Genomic DNA, 25166 nt, shown 5'->3' on the forward strand with positions numbered 1-25166 from the left:
TATACTGTATATACGTAATAATATATAATATTTTAATATATATATACGTATGTATGTAAGTCTTTACTAAAGTAATACAGTCTTTCGAATTCTACTGTATCTTAAGCTATTACTTAGCTGTATATTTATATCTAAAATTTCCCAAAACCTTAAATTAATTATAATAATAATAATTAATTACCTCCAGGTCCTGTTCCTGCCCCTCCTAGTCCAGTTCCAGCTCCACCCGGTCCAATCCCAGCACCACCTGGCCCGTAACCAGCTCCTCCAGGACCAGTTCCGGCACCACCAGGTCCGTAGCCAGCTCCTCCAGGACCAGTTCCGGCACCACCAGGTCCGTAGCCAGCTCCTCCAGGACCAGTTCCGGCACCACCTGGTCCGTAGCCAGCTCCTCCAGGACCAGTTCCGGCACCACCTGGCCCATAACCAGCTCCTCCAGGACCAGTTCCGGCACCACCAGGTCCGTAACCAAAACCACCTGGCCCAGTGCCAGCCCCACCTGGACCAAAACCATAGCCTCCACCTGCCACACCCGTCCCGATCCCAGAGCCAGGCCCACGTCCCGTGCCAAGGCCAACTCCAGCTCCCCCTCCTGGTCCTCCGCCTCCAAGCCCACCCGCTACACCAGCGCCTGCACCACCTTGCTGACCTGGAGAGATTGAAGGCATTTTAAATGTGTTTCAGTATTTAATGATGGACAAGAGTTGTTAAAGTTACACACTACATATTCATCATGTTGCCTTTGGTATTTCTCAAAAATGTCTCACCATATTTGCGTGCTTTGGCTGAGCCAGGACCGTAACCTGTGGCACAAAGCAAAGTCCAAGTAAACAGGTGTAACAGTCGCTGAAACATCCCCATGCAACTCATGAAATATTCACTAATTTTTTCAAGTATTGTATGCATACAAGAATACAAGAGGTAGAAGTGACCAGAGGGAGACCAATGGGAGGTGTAGTGGAGGGATAGTGGAACATGTACATCCAAAAAATACTACAAGGATGGTGCACTACATTACATTAAAGAAACTGGAATATTTTCACTTGGTTTTGATGGATGATTAAATTAAACAGATTGTTGAGTCTTTTATAAGGTTCATAAAAGTTTGAATTATATTTATTCCTTATTCCAACTCGCACATGCACATCCTGTGCTCCTGAAAAAGGTGCTCTACCCCAGACTCACCTAAACCAGGTACGCCACCTGCGCCTCCTCCAGGAACGCCTCCTGCTCCGCCTCCAAATCCAGGTACACCTCCAGCCCCGCCTCCTGTTCCAACTCCGCCTCCAAATCCAGGTGTCCCTCCTCCAGGAAGTCCTCCAGCTCCACCCCCTGCAGGAGCCACGCCTCCTTGACCGAGTACGCCTCCTCCAGCTCCAGCTCCACCTGGTAGAGAAAACAAACATGACGGCTCACAAGTGTCACCACAGATCATTGAGTAATTTGGATGCTGCTATGGTAAGGCTTCATTTCAGATTTCATCACTACACCCTAAATTCATTATGTAACTGTGTCATATTGTCCTACATAAGGATGACATTACCGTATTTAGCTGCAGCTTTGGCTGGGTTCTTAGATTTTCCCGCCCCTGGAAAAAATTGATAATCATTTTCAGTTTGGATTTTTTTCCTTTATTCATCATTGACTGCATTTGGCTCTACATATGGCTGTAGGGTTTAGTGCATTGCTGGTTGCTGTGTACCTGATTTGGGTGATATGAGAGGGTAACCACGGAAAACTCCAGGTAACTGCTGTCCACCAAAACCTCCTCGACCAGCTGAGGGGAGAGATACACATCCAAGATGCTCCTAATATGAAATGCTACATTGCTGACTGCGGGGTGAATTTGTTTTTGGTGAATTAAGCGTTCATATTAATGTTGAAGTGATATAATTTCACAAATCAACTTTTAATATGACATAGTTTTTCAGTTCATAAATTAGTGACACTTACCACCAGCTCCTGTCCCAGCACCACCCTGGCCCAGCACTCCAGCCCCTGTGAGGAATAACGCAAGAGTTTAATTGTCTGCGATGTATATGAAGTACAGTGGATATTAAACAAGGATTTGCAAGGCTGAAATTTTACAGTCATCAGCTCACCAGTCTGAGGCCCAAGTCCGGATCCTGTGGCAACTCCAGGGAGAACACCACGGCCTCCAAAACCTAACCAGGGGAAGAGATGAGAAGTAATAGTTCAATAAGCAAACAGGGAAATATTGATTAAACCTCAGAACAGGTGCACTTTTTGTTTCCAGATATACCTTGGCCAGGTACAAGTCCACCTTGATAGAGACCAGGCACCCCAACACCTTATATGAGACAATACAAAAATAGAGACCATGACAAAATTACACAGAAAATTCAACCATTCTGGTTCATGATATACTATGAACTGATGTATATCTATCTTGTAATAACAGATGACTTGTCCTCTTTTGGAGTTTACCTGGCACTTGTTTTGATGCTTTACCAGCGCTCTTCCCCCCTGGTCCTCCTCCAGCAACACCAGTCTGTGGCAGCACTGGAACTGAAACAGAATATATGAAGTCACTTTAGCAGAAATAACTTTAAAATGGGGCTGAAAAAAAAAAAAAAAAAAGACAGTATTCTATCCACTGGGTAATTGTTGAAGCTTTGTTTTTGATACATAACTTGAAATATTTAAGCTGTAAACTGTACAGAGCATTTATGATAAGTTTACAGAGCAAACCTATTATCTAATGTGGAATAAGTATTCTACGTGTCATGGTATATACTGTACAGATGTAGATCTCATCATCTACCTCCTGCTGGCACTGCAGCTCCTCCAGGACCAAAGCCACCCACACCACCAGGCCCAATTCCTCCTGCACCACCAGGTCCAACACCACCAGGTCCAACACCACCAGGCCCAACTCCACCAGGCCCAACTCCACCTGCACCACCAGGGCCAACTCCTCCAGGTCCAATTCCTCCTGCTCCTCCAGGTCCAACACCACCAGGCCAAACTCCACCTGCACCACCAGGCCCAACTCCTCCAGGTCCAACACCACCAGGCCAGACTCCACCTGCACCACCAGGCCCAACTCCTCCAGGTCCAACACCACCAGGCCAGACTCCACCTGCACCACCAGGCCCAACTCCTCCAGGTCCAACACCACCAGGCCAGACTCCACCTGCACCACCAGGCCCAACTCCTCCTGCTCCTCCAGGTCCAACACCACCAGGGCGAACTCCTGCACCACCTGGCCCAACGCCACCTGCACCACCAGGCACAAGTCCACCAGCACCACCAGGCCCAACTCCGGCACCACCTGGCCCATATCCTGTTCCTCCAAGTGCTGTTCCAGTCCCACCTGAGGTAGGAAAATAGAACTCGATCATATTTCAGTGATTACGAAGTCTTAAAATGTTATGAGGGTAATGTACAGGAAATTAACGTGAAATACCTGATTTGGGAGGTTTTGGTCCTGTTCCACCAGCTCCTGGGTACTGCCCACCACCTGGTCCATAACCACCTCCATAACCTCCGTAGCCACCTGGGGGACATGTAGACAAGAACTGCATTTAAGATTGGGCAAACTGTTTTGGACACAGAAATAAAAAATCAAGGTAAGTGACCACTCAGGTTAAGTAGAATATACGGCCATATTATTAGGTGGTCGGGGGGAGCACCTCTGTAAGAGCAGGGTTCTGTGTGTTCATTGGTTGGTTGGTTCGATTGTTCGTTCCTAATGCTTTTTGCAATGCACAGTGCTTTAGAGAACTACAGTATGCACTCTTTAGGCCTAACAGTCCTGCATAAGGGAAATACAGTGTGCGCTCATACAGCAGAGAGCTCTACAGTGATGCACAGTCCATCCACATACCAGTAAGTAATTTTCTAACTGTAGTGGTTAAGTCAATGAATGAATTAAATTAAATTAAATTAAATCTTTTCAGCGATTCTCTTAGTTACAACAACACTGTACTACCACAGCACTTTGGTGTTTTTAGTTGTTTTAGTTTCACTCACTCCAATCATATAAGAATAGACCTATGCATTTCTACTTTTTAAAATTAGGTGTAATGTGAACTGACAAATGAAAACCACCGACCTCCAGGTCTGTAGCCTGTTCCAGCTCCTTGGCCTCCAGCACCTTGTCCAGCAGCCCCGAGCCCGCCGGCTCCCAGCCCACCGCCACCTTGACCTCTGCCAGCCCCGAGGCCCCCTGCTCCCAGCACTCCTCCACCCAGGCCCCCTGCCCCAAGGCCTCCATATCCTAATGAGCAGATAGGAGAGAAACAGCATTTAGCACTTCCTGTCCTTGATCTGGTGAGAACAATATGCTACATCATACATTAATGAATTCAGTCTGTCCATGTGCGACTCCACCCTTTAGTAATGTTATACATCTATGACTGCTGCCAGAGAGAAACCTCACAAGGATTAACTTGTTCTCCGGAAAGGTTTTGCACATTTGTTTGAAGTGTGGATGTTTGACTTTAAAACCTTTTGAAACTCTTATAGGGTAAGGCGATGGACGGGTCAGTGAACATTTACAAGGCTGGAGAGAGAACTGAATCCTGTGTAGGAAGATGACTGAGGAAGCCGGTGTGAGACCAAGGTGTCAGTTTCTCTCTAATAAAAGACTGTTGTGGTATGAACCTAACTCTCATTCTCCAGCTCCCTGTTAAAAGCAGAGCTGGAGCACACCAGTGGTTCATATTGAAACGTTAGATGTTTATAGTTCAGTCTTAGTTTTAGCTCTTGAAAATTGCAAAAAGTTTGGTTGATTAAATCTATTTTGTATCTAAAATGTTTTTTTTTCTCTGAAATGTAGTCTAATGCAGTGTGGATTTAAATGGTTTTGTGTATTTTTTGTTTTGAATTACAGCATGGTGTTTGTAAATGCATGCCTTCATTTGCTTGTTCAGGTGATACAAGCAGGATGCCTGGGTCTTATTCTTCAGGGTGGAGCAGGGCAGCACAAACACAGACTTTGTGGGCATTATTGTGTAGAATGGATTAATAACAAGCTCGGCTGAGATGACCAGACCTTTGGTAAACTGGAAAGTGTGACATGTTAGTCTGTTTCCTGTGTTTACACTGACCCATTTTCTACCCACCGGCATTATGGGTGGAATTCAAAAGGTTCCACAAAGCCGAGGCTTAACCTCTAAGAATCGTTTGGATAATATCACTAACATTCCTCATCCTGCATACGCAAGCTGCAGGTTTGGGGATGAAAAACAGAGAGGTCTGAAATTCCAAAGCAAATCAGTCTTTCTGACTGACGTGATGACTTCCGTTCTTTATCAGGGACCTGCCATGCCTAATGCATTAGCCTTTATCGCTTTGTGAGTGCAAGATTGTGTGTGCATGTGTGTGTGTGTGTGTGTGTGTGTGGCCCCTCAACAATAGCTTATAGCCTTGAAGTAAAGAGGAAATGAAATAATGGTAAATGCATGCAATCCTTATCCTGCTGCATTGACTTGCCAGAGGAACAATATTTACAGTACAGGGGTGGACCACTGATCCGAGTGCAGTGCAGGGAACTTCCACTCATTGTGAGGGTGAAGTGATGAGGCCCGCTGTCAACTGTGGCTTACAGCAGCCAATCATCTACTCATGAGCATTTAGAATAAAGTAGTTTAGAATTCATTTAGAATACAGTAGCACTTCCATATGATGGTTGTTTACCAGTCGAAATGCCTCTTTGACGAGAAAAACGTAACCAGACACCAAAATCTACCAGCTGGTGGCGCGGTTCATTTCTCACCCTGCACATGAGTGACCCAGTAAGTAGTAGTAGTAGTAGTAGTAGGAGTAGGAGTAGGACTTAATTAATCCCACTCTGGGTGATCTTTGTTGTCCAGAAATTTAGACATGGCTCTCCTGTTGTACTGTGGGGGAACAAGTATGTGCTCAACAAGTATCTGTGTTCATTATGGCTGATATCTGTGTATGCATTTATCTTGTATTTCAAATATTTGGCTCTCTTACCAAACTTTCCAGGTTTTCCCCCAGCTCCTGTGAACAAGAAAGATGGAGCTTTGTTACTTAGTCTCTGATTAGCGGTCTGTGAAATCTCTTGGATTGCAGTCAAATATTCATCATGAATTACGCTTATGAGCCAGAAAAAGAAAAGAAAAACTCCCTGCCTGTGCCTTGGCCACCTGGACCAGTGTAGCCTGGTCCAAAACCACCAGGACCGACTCCCGCCTGTCCGGTTCCATAGCCTCCAGGACCGATACCACCTGGTCCAAAACCACCTGGCCTGACTCCGCCCTGTCCCAGTCCTCCTCCTACTCCTCCAGCTCCCAGTCCGACTCCCAGCCCTCCAGGTCCTCCACCATGACCACCATAGCCAGCTCCTAGACACAGAACAACACCAAGAAAAATATGGTTTACTTTGCAAAGCTATAAAACACTTAATGACTAAAACCATTATGATGACCTATGTTGTTGCTTTTACACTACTTCTTAAATGATTGGACAGATTGCATGCATAAAGTATTTGGGACTGTATATCTAAAGAAGTTTCTCATTTAGGATCACTGCTCACCTCATTTGACCATGAAAACTCATAATTTAAGGAGCAAAATGGTTTCTGATAAGTTGTCAGACACTTATGGAATGTTGGTCCTAATCGGAGACTGGTTTTCTTATAAAGTTTACATAGACTTGTGACCAGACACAATCTTGGATCAGTACTCCAATTCTCAGAAGATTCATGCTTACAGGCACCGGTCCATCCTGAGTGTCTTACCTGTTTTAGGCGGTTTCACACCAGCTCCTGCAGGGAAAAGCAGCAGTAACAACTAACATTAGCAATCAACACGTCAACTTGACTGGACTTTGTACAGATGGTGGATTAAAAAATATCCTAATCAAAATGTCAACCAGCCCTCTTCCTCTTACCAGCCCCAACGCCTCCAGGTCCAGCTCCTAGTCCACCACTGCCTGGGCCGTAGGTGCCGGGCCTGAAACCAACTCCTCCTGGTCCAACTCCTCCAGGTCCAACTCCACCTGGTCCAACTCCTCCCGGTACTTGACCACCATAGCCACCTGTGGAATACAATGGTGAGGAGGATTTGAGTAGGAAACACACACACACACACACACACACACACACACACACACACACACAATACTCATGTAGATGAACTCAGGCCAAACATGGGCACAGGCAGATGAAAGCAACAATACATCACACACATATTTATAGCAAGAGTTGATTCTTGTGGTAGAAAACAACATGAGGAATTAATCATCTGTAAGACATAAAAAAAAACCTTCTGTTTTGCCTGGCTTGTAACTTGGAACTCCTCCAGTAGCTGATGTCATTTAAACAAAATATATTGAAGAATGGAGGTTTGGCTATTCTGTGAGTGATGACACAATCTTAAATGTTTAAATATCAGTTTTCATAAGCACATATGCATCTGAAAGCAATACTGATGCCTGTGTGTGACTTGAAGTGATGTAATTCAGCGTGCTGTCCTCTGTAAACCTGTTTACACCCATTTATCTAACTTTAAATGAGTAAATAGTGTCTTGTTCTGAATAGACAAACAGTATCCACCTCCACCAGCTCCTGGTCCAAAGCCACCTAGCCCAGTGCCAGCTCCCCCTGGTCCTGTTCCAGCTGCGGCTCCTCCACCGGGCCGAAACCCGGTTCCAGCTCCGACTCCTGGCCCAAACCCTGTTCCTGCACCTCCCGGCCCGAATCCGGTCCCGGCTCCAACAGGGCCGAATCCTGTTCCAGTTCCGCCCGGTCCGAATCCGGTTCCAGGACCTGCACCGGCACCTAGTCCAGGTCCAGCTCCACCTGCTGCACCGGCAGGTATGTATACACCTGAAACACAGCAACACAGCCAGTTCAGCACAAAATCACCATAACATATGTGATTGTTTCAAGTTATAAACTGAATGTTCTGACTGTAGCTCTGCTCAACAACTATGACGTTTGTAAAACGGGTATTATTAATGAAACTGTTTGCTGTTTTCTTTTCCATGATGGGCAGGAACCGCTATCTTTGGTATGAACATGGATCATTTGTACTGCAAAACATAAGAGAAAATAGAGGTAAGATTTCTATAATCTCCCATTGCTCCTGCAGTGTGTACAGGATCTGTAAATAAACAACAGGCTAGTAGTGTTTTCATTGTTCTGGACTCTTCAACAGATGACAGAATATTCAGAGCGCTATGAGTCATCTGTCAGGACTAATGAAGCATAGATGTCTCATTTCCAGCTCCTTATAAAACCCACTTTCATTTGTATAAACAGCAGAAATTACATATACCAAATAAGTAGGTGGGATACTGAAATAATAAACTATTTGATGTCATTTTAGCAGAGAGAGAGAGAGAAGGAGGGAGAGAGAGAGAGAGTATGCGTGTGTGTGTGTGTATGAGAGAGAGCGATTATCAACCCTGCTCTCTCAGTCTTCAGTTTCTCTGTAACTGATAAGAAATATTCCTTCATCCAAAAGCCATGCATCTTTGGTCATAATTCTCACACTTTTCTGCACCTATGTTCTGTTTCACAAATCACGATAGCCAAAAATAGAGACGCGGAGAGTGAACAACTATAAAAGGAAAGGCTTTTAAGATGCCATAGCCCAGATGTGAAAAGTAGAAGTCTGCGGGGATTCCTAAAGAATGGGAGTTTTCTGATCTCAGAGTAATGCCATATACAGCATATTTGCAATGAGCGGTAAATAACTAAACTGTTAGTCATTCATCTCTGTCTGGGTTCTGTAAGACAGAAACCTCTGCTCCTGAGGGTTTTTGTGGTTTGGGACTGAATCTTCACTGTAATGAAACATGGGAAGAATGTATTCTCCTAGAGCGTCATACTTATATCACCAGGATTGTGTTACATAAGAACATGAAGCAAAACAGTATGGGCATGGAAGTGAAATCAAAATGAATGTTACTTTGACATTTAGACATTGTCCAGGGTCCTCTGTTTGGAAAGTTCTTCAATATCTCATTTTATTATAGGATTAGTAATGTTAGTCTAATTTTATTACTCTGCTCATGCTATCATACCGTAATTGACATCTATTAATGTCTTGTAGATACAACCATACATTCAGTTTATGTTGAAGGTGAATGACAGTTTTTAATCTCCATGTAAAAAGAAATGAAAATTGGAAAAACTGGGCATTATATGAAGACTCAATTTCAAGCCACAATTTTAATTCAGTATGGTACAATAGACAGTTATATACCAAGATATTTATCACTGAACCTGTAAAATGTCTAGTGTTCCATTTGATTATACTACTATGATGCCAGCAGGTACTTTCACACCCATTGGCTGGAAGCAATAAATGATTCTATGATGTCAGCACAGGCATTCTGAATGTTCATAGAACATAGTTGAACTCTTTGATTCTATGTTTAAAACTTAATCATCTTCATTGCACACACTGTGCTGTTTCCAACAGTTTCAGTATTGCTGTTGATATTTTGGATACATGATTTTTGTCAATTTATTTAGAAATCAAGTTGACTGTGCAAAGTATAGAGGCATTAGTACAGTTACTCCTCCAGTACACTGCAGTGAAACCAAAACACAGACACCAAACAACCAGTGATATGACACTCTTCTCCCTGCTGTGTGTGGATCAACTCCACCTGATCTTGGACAGATCCAAATTACACAACAGCTTGGAACAGTGTTCTGCTCTGACAAGAGGAGGAAGAGCTGAAATGAAAAATACACCTGGCTTGCTCTCTGTGGGCGTACTGGGACTAGGTCAGGCATTACAAATATTATGGTTTGTTCAAGCGCTATCCTCCTTCAGTCTCTGTTTCTTTTTACAATATAAGAAGTGCTTACAATTTTTACATTATAAATTACATTGAAAGCTCAGCTGGACATGGAACTAAAACTTTAGCAAGAATACTACATAGCTACTTCTCAAAGCTCTAAAAAGATTTTTGTGCTTCCTAACAACGCACAGCAACAGAATTTGAGAATATTCATTCAACAAAAATGTCAACAAAGATGTCAAGCCATGTTTATTGCTAAGAAAAAAAACAAATACTCCACACTGAGAACAGCACTTTTGAAAGCTTTTTGATACAAGAGAGGCAATACATGTCAAACACAAGCTCAGCACTGCATCCTCCACAGTCTGACTGCTAGGCTGAGACAGAGCTGCGGATGAGGCTGACCTTTGCTCCAGTGCTTTCAGCAGGGAGGATGCAGGATCAAACCCATTCACACATGCTGCTAACCTGTTCAGAGATGTGAATTCTAGCTAAAAATTGGCTGCAGAGATGATGCTGATGATGATGAACAGTTTAAGAGCTGCAAAAATGTCACTTCTTTCAAGAAAGTTCTTGAAACAAGTAAAACCACATTGAAGACAAGACACATTACCCAGATTTCTTCATTTGTTTTAAGAAAAGATTTTAATTTAATGTTGATCATCATCATCAATAACATAATTACCACATCTGCAGCAGCCAATTTGCCCTACAATCTTTGAGCAACCTGTTCATCATCATCATCATCATCATCGTGGTGGCTGAAGCTCCCAACATCTCACAAATCACAAAAATCACAAAACTATTAATAAAGAAAACAGAACCTGAGTTGATACATCCATCTGAAATCCCTGTCCAGTCAGCACTACTACATAAACCTCATGTCCCACCTGAGCCACAGGTGCTGTGCTGCTGAGCTGTGGTGTAAATGCAGAGAAGGGGACCCACCTCCTTGTAGTGAGGGCTTCCACAGAGCCAGCAGGACGACTCCATGCAGGTACGTGGCCACCGTCCCTCTCGCCATCTCGCTCCCAAATGTCCCTCTCCTCCACCAAGCCCCAGGTTTTATCCCCAGCAAGCCTATCAGGACTCAACCAGGCCTTGAGCAAGAAGGAGGGAAAATAAAAAGAGTGAGACAGAAAAGAAAAAAAAGGGACAGGATGCAAGACAGGACACTATGTAATTGGCTAAGACACACAGGAGAGAGAGAGAGAAAGAGAGAGAGAGAGAGAACACACTAGATTCACTGGATCACTTCATTAGACAAAATGGGTTGTTCTAACCCCCCAATGACTGTTTGGGCTACATTTATTTGATTCACTACTGCCAAAAAACAAAGAGAGAGATGGAGGGGGGGCAGAGAGAGAGTGGGAGAGAATTGTAGAAGTTGGGGGTCCCTCCCTCTCCCCCCCCCCGCAACCTCAAAAAGAAAAAGAAATGGGACCGTGCCAGAAATTCTCATGGATTCCAAAACAACGTCATGTTTAAAGTCAAGGGAAAGTGGTAAATGTACTGGCCTGATAAGGCAGACATGAATATTAAGGAGATTTTGGCATCTGTTTGCAACATACAACTTAGGTAAAGCCTGGCATATCCTACAGAAATCCATGTAGCTGCGCCCTTAGCATGATATTGTAAAATACATTCAGAATGATGACTTGATAAATATTAAGGAGATTGTGTCTGTTTGCAACATATAACTTAAAAAGTGGCTGGATAACATACAAAGACACCAACATTATAGGTGTAGTCTATTTTCTGAAATGTGTGTGTATGTGTGTTTGTGTGTCTCTATGTCTTTGTGTGTACAGAGGGTGTTTGGCAGGCGTCCACACATCCGAGCTCTTCGCTGAAGAGAACATGAAGTCATGAAATGTAAACCTGTTATTCATAGACTGGCCTAATTAAAGAATATGACATACATCAACCAGGTAGAAGTGAATACTGACCTTTACTGTGGGACTGTCAGATCATAGCATCTTCATACATATGTATGGGAGGTAAGAAAAAACTCACAAGCAAGTGAGAGAGAGACAGGAGTGCAAGAAATAACAAGGAGGGGGAGAAAAAAGTGAAAAAGTTCCTTTCATTTTCAGCCCCCATAAAGGGGGGAATACCTGGAAACAATGTTTTTTGTTACAGTGTTTTTGGTGTTGATTTGATTGTGTTTTTTTCTCCTTGTTTGGGCTGGCTGGTTTTGCCCCAGTTCCAGAGGGTCTGTGTCTGGCTGCATCGCTGAAACATTTTCTGTGTCTGGAGATAATAAGCCTGGAAACAGATGAGGCAAACAAGCTAATTGCACCTAAACACAGAGAGATGGAGGAAGAGAGAGAGATTTGCTTTGAATCCAATTATAGAAAGCGATGTGCTCATCCTCTGGCACAGGCATGGAGCTTTGCAGTTGATGAATGGACATCATCAGACAAGGAATTTTCCTGACTTCTGGGAGGAAGACAGGAGTGCAGTATATCAAATCTTTGGTAAATCAAACTATTTTGTAAATCATGTTCACCTGCAGTTGTAGCCCCATGACCCATGACCATGGCTCATGGCCACCTGCCTAAGCCAAACAGGATTCACAGGCGAGCTGTGGCCGGTAAACCTGATGAATCTGAGCTTCAGCCATGCTCAGTGACTGCTGCCTCGGCTATGGACTTCTTGTATAAAATCCTGTTTGGTCAACAGTTTATGTGACTGATTGAAACAGTGGCAGAGCTCTTTGCTTGACTAGTCTGGAATGTGGCAAAAGTTTTTGAGATGTGATCATCCAGACATTGTTGGCTCTGAGTTCTGTCTAAAATGATTTTATTAGAAAAGGAGTGTATTGTATATTTATGTCTGAGTGTGTGCCTGCACTCTGACTGTGAATGCATATGCCTGTGTATGTGTGTGTGTGAGAGAGAGAGGGAGAGAGGCAATGCTACCTGAGCACCCATAATTGGTCCTAAAGTGTAGTTTTATTGCTCCATTTTCAAACCTGGTATGCTTTGTGTTCAGCTTTGATGGAACTACATAGTTATGTAGTGAAATAATACTGAAGTAATAAGAACAAGGAAAAAAAAGGAAAAATGAAAACTATACGCTTAGAGCCATATGCATTTTTTAGAGACAGGGTAATGAATGCAGACATGCAGTAAGGTGCAAGACGTAGAGACTAAACAGCACAAAAAGTGCAACAACAACACTGCAACGACTTGTCAGGCACTAGAGAAAGTCTGGAAATCTCAATGATGTAAGTTTAGGATTGATCATAATATGAACAATCAAAGATGCTCTGATAGGCTGTATCTAACTGCTGCATATGATACTCCATTTTTTATTTTTATCCCAGACATTTCCATTAATAACTCAAATTCCCTGCATCCAGAGTTGGTGTAATGGTTACATGGGACCATATGTAACGCTGCTGAACCTCATCAGTGTCTTCTTCACTCTGTCTCCCAGCTGTTATAACTGTCTCAGTTAAGAAAATGTAATATAAGGGAAGTGAACTGTCTTTTTGCAAGGGACAGAAATGCACAGACAGTAGTCAGAGAAACCAGGATGATGCAGGAGAGCTAATTTGTATAGCAAGAAAATCTGACCTGTTTACTCACTGTGAGTGCAGGTTTCCTGTACGGATATGTCCTTCGTGGCTCACATAATGACACACACACACACACACACTTGCACACGTACACGCATAGGGAAATATGAAATTAACATGGCCAGCATTGTGCATGCGTGTGTAAATAGATTACGTTTCGCATACACTCCCACATTCATCACCACAAACACACACATACACAGAAATGTTAAAGGAAAAAATATCTTTGTATCTGTTATATATCAACAATATGACTGCGTTACAGGAATTATTTTGTGATAAAGTGTTGTAATTTACTTTTTTGTTGTACCCACTTTCCCTCGACCAGCCTCACCTACTTCTACTTCAGTTAGTGACTTCCTACATTTCCCAAAATGCCTTTCGACAACCCCCAGAGAACATGCCTAAAATTGTTGCATCCAGCTGTGGGTTTTACGTGAGCAATAGCAATAGTGATAGCATGGTAAGAGCAAGGGAGAGTATTTCCAGTCAAGAGAAAGCAAGAGTCACGCTCCCTACTCAAAACAGTCTTGTGACTGCAATGCATTCTGGTCTATTGAAGCTACTGTCTCTACTTCTTCTATGATGGATTTCTCCCTGTATGATTGCAGATTACAAGTTTAGAAAGAAGCGCTCGCTCTTTGATTCTGACGAACTGACACCAAATCCTGGTATTTACTGTTGATGTTTAGATGGTTGAAAATGTTTCTGCTATTAAACTCCATTGTAGCTGTGCTGGAAATATCTCTTTGTGATGTCACGTTGTCTACGTTTGGCCAATTATTCATGCACATCAGAAAAATACACCACCAAACAACAAAATTGGCCCAGAAATGCAAGGACCATCGCCAGCAGCAGCTTTTTAACAGAGATCAAGTGTTTTAGGGTGAATTTTTTCTTTAAATGAACATGGCCAACATTGTGCTTATTATGTGTGTAAATAGTCTGATTCACATACACTTTCACATTCAGCACTACACACACACACACATCCACCTGCCATTCACTTCCCCCGTGCCATGTACCCACAACTTTGCCAGCTCAGAGAAGCGTATCGGTGTTATGAGTAAAGTAGCCGACTGAGTAGTGCCTGTTTTGAGTTTACCTAACGTCTACCTAGCGTTTACCTAACGTCTGCTGCCTATATATGGGTGTGTGTGAACTGGAGGAGTGGAGGACTGCTCACCCCCTCCAGACTGTTAATTTACCCCTCTGGGTGATGGAGGGAGAGAGAGAGAGAGAGAGAGAGAGAAAGATACAGAGGGAAAAGAGGGAGAGAGAGAGAGAGAAAAAAAGGAGTGAGACAGACAACACTCAGACAGACAGAAAAACAGACAGACATGCACACTCAGACTTGCACTTGTTTGACTTGATAAAATGGGCCAAGTGCTGGTGTATGTCAGGCTGGAGGTCTGGGCAGGATCGACTTTCACTGCCGGCCCGTGCCAAAGCATTACACCTCCCAGTCCAACAGCAACCCCCTCCCTCCCTCCCTCCCTCCCTCCCATCACCCCTGTCAGACAGGTGCAACAGTCAAAACAAAGGTCGCCGTGGAAACCATTTATCTAACATTGCACAATTGGATGTGGTCAGGTGAACAATGGATCCAACAGGGAATTATCCGCCTCAGGAACAGAGTACTATTGTAATTTTTTTTAATTGTTCCCTCTAATCTGTTCCAGCATGTAGCCCCGGCCCTGGTGCTGCATCGTCATCCAGACTGTCTGACTTGTTTAAATGAGGATTGGTAACTCAGCTGCCACAGAGGATATATCAAAACTATGGAATCCCAATACTGACATATTGATTAATAAATGCACAGAGTAACCAGGAAATAAATAAAATAATAAAACAATAAATCAATAAATACATTCATTTATTTATTTCCCAATTTCTTTGTACATTTATTCATTTATTTATTCATTTATTTATTTCTGGATATCTCTGTGTATTTATTAATTGATCGATTTATTTATAAATATGTCAGGATTGGGATTCCATAGAAAACTGATGCCTTGTCTGATTTGTCACTGCTATATTAACACTGATCACAGTCCGAGAAAGACATTGACGTTAGCGATGTGGCACTGTGAGGCAGGACAGGGGGAGACAGACATGAACAACGAAGTAAGATGTCATTATTAAGCATTATTAAATTATTACATAGAGCATTATAAATCCTTTTGTTAACCCTATACCCAATTCAATACATTCTGCATTACAGACTAGATTGATTTGAACTCTGCTGAATTGCACATCTTCTCAGAGTTAATATTTAATGGGGGAAATGCCCCAGTTATCACTGAACCCACATACGACAGAACATTTAAAGCGAAGACGATAAGTATTTGGCTAAGTGGCTTAATTAAGTCGTTGAAGCAGGATTACATCATAAACAACATGGGAACACTTACAACTCCCAGGAGCGTCTTCTCCTTCTCTTGCTCTCTCACACACAAATGTACACAAAGGCGCGCACACACACGCACACACACATAGACAAAAGCACATACACGCATGCACAGACACACACTCACACATACCATATCACAAACTGCTGAGGAGTGTGACATCAGATGAGTTATGCGGCATGATGTCGCCCGTTACTAGCAGGCCCCTTCCCATGACTCATAACGACCCTCGGGACGAAGGGGAGAGGCTTCTCGTCCCAAGGGGGTCGAAACAACACCAAATCAAGAGCAGGGCGCTACATAAACACTGCAGCACTGTACAGTGCAGAGAGGACCATCCATCAAAATGCAGCTAGGAGACAAAAAAAAAAGACTGAAAGAGGTGCGGGATGTGGGAAAAAGCTGGGTTAAGAGGCCACGTGGAGCAGAGTGAGAAACCGAGAGGCCAGAGGGCTGTGTATGTGTGTGTGTGTGCGCGTGCGCATATAAGGGATCTGCAAAGGGAGTCTTGAGTCGACGGGTTTTGAGTCCTTCAACCCACCAAAGTGAGAGGCAGAAAGTGATTGTAGGGGAATGTCAAAGTCACACATGCTCTGCAGCAGGTCAGTGAACTCAGCATAAATCAGAAGGTAATTTCTCTGTGATGTCAGAGATAGGATTTCAGATACCAGGACAGCAAAACGAGACAGGCTCACTTCCTGCCAAGTTCCCTTCACTTTAGTAAACGATGGAGTGCGTGTACATGTCCGCTGCAGCGCGCAATCTCACTCTCAGATGTTTTGCGGTCCACTCTCTTCAAGCAGACTGAAGTAAGTGGAGTGATGAGGTCAGCACTGCACTTCATGCCAGCCGTCCTCTGACATGACAGACACACACACATATGCACACCACACACACACCCTTTATCTCTCACAAATCCATAGCACATGACACACTCAACACAACCAACTATCCCACATGAAACCTGCATGACTGCACACATATTACATTCTCTTGTTTAAAGACCACTAGCATTGTATTGTGGATCTGTAATGCTGCATTAACTTACATTTCACATCTATCAAGTCACATGAGAGCAAGCTAATGTAAAAGCACATTACAATATAATCCAGAAGATAATTAATGAGAACTTGAGACTGATACAATTCAAATTATTCAACAGTTTATTATTCCCACCCCACAGGTACCATAACGTGTGTGTGTGTGTGTGTGTGCGTGTGCTAAATGTTATTGAAGTGATGCATCTATTCAAACAGCAGTCACCATTAGTGCGTGGCTACAGGTGTTTATGGTCCAGCTATTAGACAGCAGAGCTGTTTTTAAGTCTTTTGGTGCAAGTCCAGGTCAAGTCTCAAGTCACTTGAGACAAGTCACAAGTCCTTCAGGGCAAGTCGCAAGTCAAGTCTTACTGCAAGTCTTCATAATTGAAGTCAAGGTGCAGGTGTTTCAGGTCTGTGAATGCTGACCATGCCCATGACAATGACATGAGACCAGTTCTTGTGTTTTTAAAGTTTTCCTTTCAAAGCCTTTTTTTATTCTATTATTTTTTTTTGCTGCAGACCTGGCTAAAACATGACATTAGACAGTGGATTACACCAAATGAATGCAAATGAATGTAATGACTCAATTTACAAAACTTAGTACATTTTGTGAAATTAAACATGAATTTGGTACGGAGAACTATGTGCTCAGGTATACTCCCTCTCCATATTGAAACAGGTCGTCGGGTGGGAACTGTTGAGGAAGAGAGACTTTGTTTTTTGTGTGAGCATAATGAGCTTGAAAATTAGATCCATTTTGTTTTGTATTGCCCACATTACCATGATTTAACAATGAGACTGTTTAATAAAGTGGAGGGAAAAAATGATCTACTCCTTATGCAGGACACAGGTATACTGGCATGGTTGTTTGAAGACAAAACCTTTTTAATTGCTGACTATTTAGAAAAAGCTTTGGCTAGAAGGAAGACAGCACTGTATAGATGAGATGATGTACTTATGTTCTTTTCTTTTTTTTCTTTTTTTTTTTTCCACGGGTATTTGTTCTTGTCGTATTAGGAGTATTATAGTACCGGAATGTATTTAATGTACTTAATGTGCTTACTGTAATGAATTGAGTATTGCTTACAGCTATAATATAGCAAACTGAAATTTTGTTTATTTTATCAGTGTCTTGTAATCCCATGTGGGATGGGCCACCTAAGTGGCATGACGCGTAAATAAAAAAATTCATTCATTCAAAAAATGTATTCATACATTGGCAAGAACGCAAAATGCGACAACCTCGTCCTCCACTGACAGCGACCTCCTGGGTGTGTGTGTGTTACGCGCCCGCGCATCCAAGCTGCTTATAAGGATTGCGCAATTGGGAAGGACAATCAGAAAGGGAGGAGAGAGTGTGACGGCTGTGGAGAAAGGAGACTTACAGGGAATTCTTCACACAAATATTGCAATTATTTCCTATCAGACATTGTTGGACAAAATGGACTACTTGGACAGCTTAACTCTATTCATATACATGTATTATTTTTTATTTATTTTCTGAACTCAGCCACACAATTTCTGTAATTTCTCTGAGTTGTTCACCGCTTTCATCCTGGTGCAGCTGGACCAGATGGAGGCTTGGCGGCGTGTTTAAGCTTCAAGGCATTTAGGCCTAATGCTTAAGGCATTTAGGCCTATATCACACACACACACACGTATGTGCAATTGGAAGCATGTGACATCCAATTGCACATACATTTTGAATTATTTTACATACAAGTTTGACTTGTAAATGCATGCATCTACAAGCCTACTCCAAATATAAATAAAGTTGTATGTAATAGGCTAAATATCATTTCAAATAATCCAAACTCATTTTTGGCATTCAATCAGAACCAATCAGAACACGGCTTCGCTTCACCATTCTAACCGATTATGACATCATTGGATGGAGCTGGACTCTGCTCTACCAATCAGAGCCTGTCTCAGCTGCACTGATGACATCACAATCAGAATTCTGATGTATTTGGTCACAGCAGCCCAGGGCATAAAAGGCCCTGCTTGAGGTCTTGAGCTTCAGACCTTACCACGGCTCTCTTTGGGAACCATTTTACACGGTCCTCATTTCAGACCAGTGGCTATTGGATGCTTAATGGGCGTGTTTGGAAACTTTCTCTTTAGTTTTTTTTTTTTTCTAGTTAATTTTGATAGTTTGGACGAGGTGGCGTGGCGGCTAGCGAATGCGGTTCGTTGAAGAGCTGGTGGTTGTTACGAAGAGGCGCGGTTCGTGTCCCGCTGAAGCCAACCTGCCAGCTGCTCCAAAGGTGCGGTCTGGCGGTTAGCGATGGCGGTTCGTTAAAGAGGTGGTGGTTGGTACGAACAGACACGGTTCGCCTCCTGCTGAAGCAAGCCTGCCAGCCAGACAGTGGTCTGGCGGTCGTGATTGAGGTGCGGTTTGCGTCCCGCTGAAGCCAACCTGCCAGGCGCTCCAAAGATGTGGTCTGGCGGTTAGCGATGGCAGTTCGTTGAAGAGCTGGTGGTTGGTACGAAGAGACCCGGCTCGTTGAAGAGCTGGTGGTTGGTACAAAGAAACGCAAACCCACCACCCTGTACAAACTATCGAAATTAACTAGAAAAAAAAAAAAAAACTTTAAAAAAAGCTGACCCGAGAGACACCACCAATCTCGTTCGTCCCCCTGCAACCTACCTGAAAAGTAGCTTCACCAGCTACTTTTCTTGAATTTCCCCAAGGGCATTGATGCTATCTTATCTTATCTTATCTTATAGGGTTGTAGGCCCTTGTCAAAGTCCACAGTAAGAGCTTTACCAGGGGCTCCAGGGAATGCGCTGGGTGCTGCCGCTGCTGCTGCTGCTGCAGCAGTACCGTTAAGCCAGGTGGTCGTAGTCAGTAGTGGCAAGCAACAACACTGCTGCTGCTGCTGCTGCTACTACTACAGCTGCTGCAGCAGTATAGGCCTAGCAGTGGTAGTTCCAGTAGTTCTCATTACAGATATCTGAAATATTTTAAAGTAGCATTTTGGCCAGTCACAATGTAATGAGAGATTGTAAATTAGCATTTAAGATATCTCTCATTACATTATGACCAACCAAAATGCTAATTTAAGATATCTTTTATATGACTAGTTAAAATGCTAATTTAAGATATCTCTCATTACATTATCACTAGTCAAAATGCTAATTTAAGATATCTTTTATTACTATGACTAGTCAAAATGCTAATTGAAGATATCTCTCATTACATTATCACGTCAAAATGCTAATTTAAGATATCTTCTATTACTATGACTAGTCAAAATGCTAATTTAAGATAGCTCTCATTACATTATCACTAGTCAAAATGCTAGACGTATCAAACACAAGGCAGAGTCCAGTTTGGGATGAGGTTGGGATATGAATGGCATGCTTGGTGATTCATGACATATGTGGTTTCGATAGTGAATGTCCTGTATCACAAACAAACTGAATGAATGATGAAAAATACAAGAGTACGGAGAATATCACCGGTAGATCCTGGACCTTCGTTTGGAATGGTGAGCGCCATGGTCTCGCCTGAAAAAGGCGGCACCGCATTGACAATAATGGATTTGCGCATGCAAAAGACGCCGTATGTGAACCGTCAATTTTATTGGGGGGGACAATTTTGCCTACTTTGAACATTGGGGGGGACGCCCAATGTTCCCCCCAATTATCTCCCCCCCCCCGCCGCCGATTATGCCTGTGGTCTCTTTTGAGTAACAATTAAAGGACTACACTTACTTTTTGGGAGTTCGGCCTATTGGTCACCTTACCCAGTATCTGACGAGAGGATTGGCACCAAACTCATCTCTGTGTCTCCAGTAGAGATAGCTCTGTCCAGTGCGCATGCTAATGCTTTAGCAGTATGTTAAGTGATTGCAGGCAACTAGCATTACCCTGAATGTGAGAAAATGAGAACTTGTAGCAGCTCTAAAGCTTGATGGTTAGTTAATTTTAATGACATGCATTTAAACCTGCCAGGCTTTGGTAAAATAGACATAAAATTTGACAAAAACAAAGCACTTTCAATGGCAGAAGATCTCTATCCTGTGAGACTTTGAGTTTGTTTTGTTTACACAGGAAGTGAGCCAAGTTAGCCAGACAGCCAAAGTTTTTGCGCTGTTGATTTGTAATGGAATTCACTAATGATGAACATTGAGATTTTGTTTTTGGAAGTTATGAAGGCCATAGAACAAAAAACTACTATCAACGTTGGATTACTAAAAGGTTTATCTTCATACTTTGGATAATGCTTATTGCCTACAATTACTCAACATACTGTATGCTAAAGTGTTAGCATGCGCCGGAGAGCTATCTCCCAGACTTACAGAGATGATTTTGGTGCCAACCCTATCAGAGATTGGGTAACCCAAAAAAAATTGGTGCAGTAGTTTGACAAACTTATTAACCCTCCTCCTTGATAATATCTTGTAAATTTTGATATAACCTCATCATATATTATCAAAAACACCATCTAAATCACCTTTGCTTTGGAGAAACCCTCTTTCTTCGTCTTCCTTATCTCCCCTCTCTTCCCCCTTTTCCTCACTTTCAGATTTATACATTTACATAGCAGAGATGATACTGTATGCAGTGCCAGGACTATGTGGAAATCTGGAAAAGCCAACCCAATGTATAGCTCATCAGCACATCCAGAGTCACGCAGGGGTCAGGCTCATAGCAGGCATGAAGACCTGAATGATTCAAATTTTACACTACATCGCCTTAATAGGAACCCCCATCATGCAATCTGAGGTCATTCAATCCCCTGCTCATAGTATTCCCTGCTCAGTGAAGGAGAACCTAGCTGAGGACAAAGATGATGAGCCCATCTCTGTCATCACCACAACGTCAGGACTGCGGCAGCCAGATGGAGGCAATTTGGGCTCGGTAATCGTCTCATTGTCCTGCTGACATCATCAGAAGAGGCCACTTAGACAGCAGGCTCATCTATCTCCTTGCCTGATCTGAAAGCGTTTTTACACTTGTGAAAGTGCATGCTGAAAACCTTTCTCCTGATGCAATTCACACCTATCGGTTTTCTTGTGGGGTTTCTACTCCGGACCCTTTGTGATTGGTCACAGTCTGAGAGATGATGAGCGCGGCGATGTGATGATGAGGAGTGGATTTCCCTGGCTTCGTCCATGTCTGTAATGACAGAATAGACAGAGTGTTCAGCGAGTCAGGTTTTAGGTCATGGTGTAAGACGCTGGTCTACATATTGTACTGTATCCCTCCCATCAGTCAGTCTGTGTGTGTGTGACTATGTGTGTGTGTATTCAGAAAGTAAGGGCGCTTTCACACCAAGCGTATTTGGAGCAGTTTATTCAAACTCTGGAGTGGTTACTGCTTTAGTTCGGTTCATTTGGGCAGGTGAGAATAATGCCATTTGAACTCATGGACGCACCAAATAGCCACAGCGAGACGGCTGAAACTGTTTTGGCCCTCCTCCAAGTGAACTGTGGTGCAGTTTATTAGGAGTAAGAACGTAATTGTACCAACTACAGGAAACGACCCCCAAAACGTACCGTTTTATGGGCATAAGGAGATGGATGTTGGCATCTGATAGCCAGCAATTATACTCAGGTTTGGAAAGCCTAGCGTAGCAAAATGAACCGCCAAAATCTCTAAGCTCACAGGATGACAGGTTATCAAAACTCCAGTAAACAAGCTACTCGTGAGTCCGTGTGACTTTTGTTTACAAGCCCTGGTTTGCTTGTAATTGGGCAGTGTGAACCTAAACAATCCAAATGCAAAAAAGCAATAAAGTAAACTATTCAGCTATCGTTCGGACCAAAGAAATGAACTGTAGGTGTGATAGCGCCCTAAAAGAGAGCGAGAACATGAGAGAGAAAGAGAACAGCAAACAGGGGAGTACTTTTCTGAAAGCTTCACTTGGCTTTAGTGCTTAAGTACAGACAGATATTCCTTGAAAATGACTTTCCAGGCCAGTCTCGTAGGTCCCAGAGGGAATAGTTTAATAATGTTTCATTACCAGAGGGACAGAGATGGAGGCTGGCCAGTCAGATAAGAGCGCTCTTGGAGCCCTCGCCACTCCCAGAGTGAACGATGACCTGCTGCTTGACTTATGTTAACAGCAAGCTGACGCAACGGTGACAGAACACACAGACACACACACACACACAGTTTGATAATGAATAAACATGAACATATACATGGTCTTGGGTAATGGATTACTTGAAATGGGATTACAGTAAATTGTAGTATCTGAAATTGTATTAAAACAGTGAAACAGTAATCAGGAGTGTTAATCTTCCCATTGGCCAGACTCAGTCTAACTGCTGACTCGGTGGCCTTGGTACACTAACCAAGCGGCTTTTAAGTGTCTCCCCCTTATCGCCGTGATTGATGTCATCAAAATGCCACAGTTACAGCAGACAGGTGGCTGGTCCTGTGACGTTATACAGTCGTACAGTCACTCACCAAAGCTTAACCAGTGAGCCAACATTGTGCACATTACCCACATACAGTACATGCATATCATTTATACATAACAGCCCGCTCTGGCCAAGACGTTTTTGTTGGCACTGAAACCTGTTTCGATTTCTATTTTTATTGTTTTCTTAACTACTGTGAGAAAGGTTTAATAAGACTTTCAGAGGAATAGTGTACAGAGCACTGTAAAGAAAGTGGCCAGAGTAAACTAGTGAAATGTGACTTAACTGGAAAGATGTGTGAACTGGAGAGTTGATGAAGTTGTTCTAGTGGCTTACTGTAATATGCAGGGGAAGACAAAATAACAGAAACACCTAGTAAGGAGCAGGGCCCCCCTTTGCTTTCAGAACCGCTTCAGTCCTCCTTTCAATGCTGTCATGCCAGTCCTGAACTGTGTGTAGTGGGATACTGGGCTAATAAAAGCACCTGGTCCTGTAAAATGGCCTCATATTCCTCAGCAGTCGGCAACAGACATTGTGGGTTGAAGGTGTTCTTTGTAATTTTCCCAAACATAAATCTGTCTGGATGCAGGAAAAAGGCTGACAGACAACTCATCAGACCATGTTACTTTTTCACTGCTCAGGGGTTCAGGTTTTGTGCTCCTTACACCAGGTTATGCATCTTTGTGCATTGGACTTGGAAACAGTTGGTCTCAGAATGGCAGCCCTGTCATAAATAGCAGCTTTTTGAAGCTGACAACATACAGTTTCCGTTGAGACTGTTGCACAAAGGTGTTGATTCAGTTTTGTGGTAATTTCGTTTTGTGGTGTTTAGGAACTGTTACAGTAAGTGTCTACCTCTGTCGGTGATCTCCGACATGCTGTCATGATTTTCGACTGTTCCCCTTGCCAATAATTTTGCAGTTTTTGTGACCAATGCATGTACAATTCAAGCGCCAACTATTTCGCCTTTTTACAACACTGCAAAATGGTATTCATTTAAATGGGATTCGCCTGTGTAGCTGCTTTTGGAATCGTGATTTAGTTACTTCAGAATCTTTTCCTGTGCTGATTCATGTGGTGTAAGTCGATTTACCAAATCAAAAGTAAATCTACTTATAGCTGTAGCTTGAGTAGATTTGCTAAATTGATTGAAACAAATAAGTATAGCTTTACATAGAGGGCGAATAGACTTACTGAGTTACAATAAATGTGACTGAAATGGAAAGGTTCGTTTCTAAAGCTCCATTCTCCTCCTGGCCGTATTCCCTGCTCAGTTTTTCTGGGATGCCCCTCTCACAGGCCTCATAACATCAGCATCCATGTGTTGAGCCAGACAGCGTCTTACTGTTACAGTTAAAGGACGTTACTGTGTGTGTGAGTCAGCGAGAACAACACCACTGACCTGTGCAATGACTACATGGCAAACACAGTCGTTACCATGACGATGCGTGGCACCCGACCAGTGTTGTCGCGAGGCTGTTGTGTTTTCTTGAGTGTCTGCAAACAGAGTGAAAATGAAAGATTGACAGAGAGGGAGAGAGAGAGAAAAAAATGCTGCTAAAATGTTAGGGTAATAATGATGTAACATAGTGATCATGGCATGAATTTAGAAGGATCTATTACTCCAGACTGTTAAGTCTTAGATATTCACAATTTAGGCTATTTCTGCACCCTTAATCATGCTGAGCTAATCGGAAAGAAAAATTTACAAATTATGCCATAATCCTACTTTGGAATAAAGAGTTTGACATAACAGTTTGAATCACATCAGTGCCTCAACAAAATTCTCATCCAGATCAGCTTGTCATTCAGTACATTTAGCTTTTAAACTTTAAATAACATTTGAACAATTCAATCAAGGACGCCATTTGACATGTTATGAACAGGGAAAAAAAGAATTTCTGAATGTGGAAGAGTGAATGTAAATCAAGGCAAAGAAGCTCCACTCATACTCATAATGCTGTGTTATTTGTAAGAGGGATCATCTTTTACCCAGTGG

General features: G+C 42.8%; 1 protein-coding gene across 1 annotated transcript; it reads right to left on the reverse strand.

Annotated features, from left to right (window-relative positions):
* Window positions 1-205: 205 nt before the first annotated feature.
* Window positions 206-10799, reverse strand: LOC144541776 (uncharacterized). The gene is made up of 16 exons (XM_078286724.1): window positions 10702-10799; window positions 7550-7822; window positions 6886-7032; window positions 6734-6760; window positions 6141-6338; window positions 4178-4243; window positions 3465-3520; window positions 3148-3337; window positions 2786-3103; window positions 2449-2529; window positions 2264-2311; window positions 2089-2165; window positions 1954-1998; window positions 1703-1777; window positions 1204-1386; window positions 206-619 (listed from the first exon to the last, which is right to left on the reverse strand). The coding sequence occupies exons 1-16, from the start codon at window positions 10775-10777 to the stop codon at window positions 206-208; spliced, it is 2274 nt and encodes a 757-aa protein (XP_078142850.1). The 5' UTR covers window positions 10778-10799.
* Window positions 10800-25166: the final 14367 nt, after the last annotated feature.

The sequence above is a fragment of the Centroberyx gerrardi genome, chromosome 11 (assembly GCF_048128805.1).
Source record: "Centroberyx gerrardi isolate f3 chromosome 11, fCenGer3.hap1.cur.20231027, whole genome shotgun sequence".
Taxonomy (NCBI): Eukaryota; Metazoa; Chordata; class Actinopteri; order Beryciformes; family Berycidae; genus Centroberyx; species Centroberyx gerrardi.

Bases quoted from the DNA above. Each gene is read 5' to 3' on its own strand.
- LOC144541776 (XM_078286724.1), bottom strand. From the start codon at position 10,777: ATGGCGAGAGGGACGGTGGCCACGTACCTGCATGGAGTCGTCCTGCTG. The intron at 4,244-6,140 runs GTGGCCAAGGCA...TCTGCTCATTAG, and splicing joins ACCAGGCTACACTGGTCCAG to GATATGGAGGCCTTGGGGCA. The intron at 3,521-4,177 runs GCAGAGGTCAAG...CATGTCCCCCAG, and splicing joins AGCAGGGGGCCTCGGGGCTG to GTGGCTACGGAGGTTATGGA.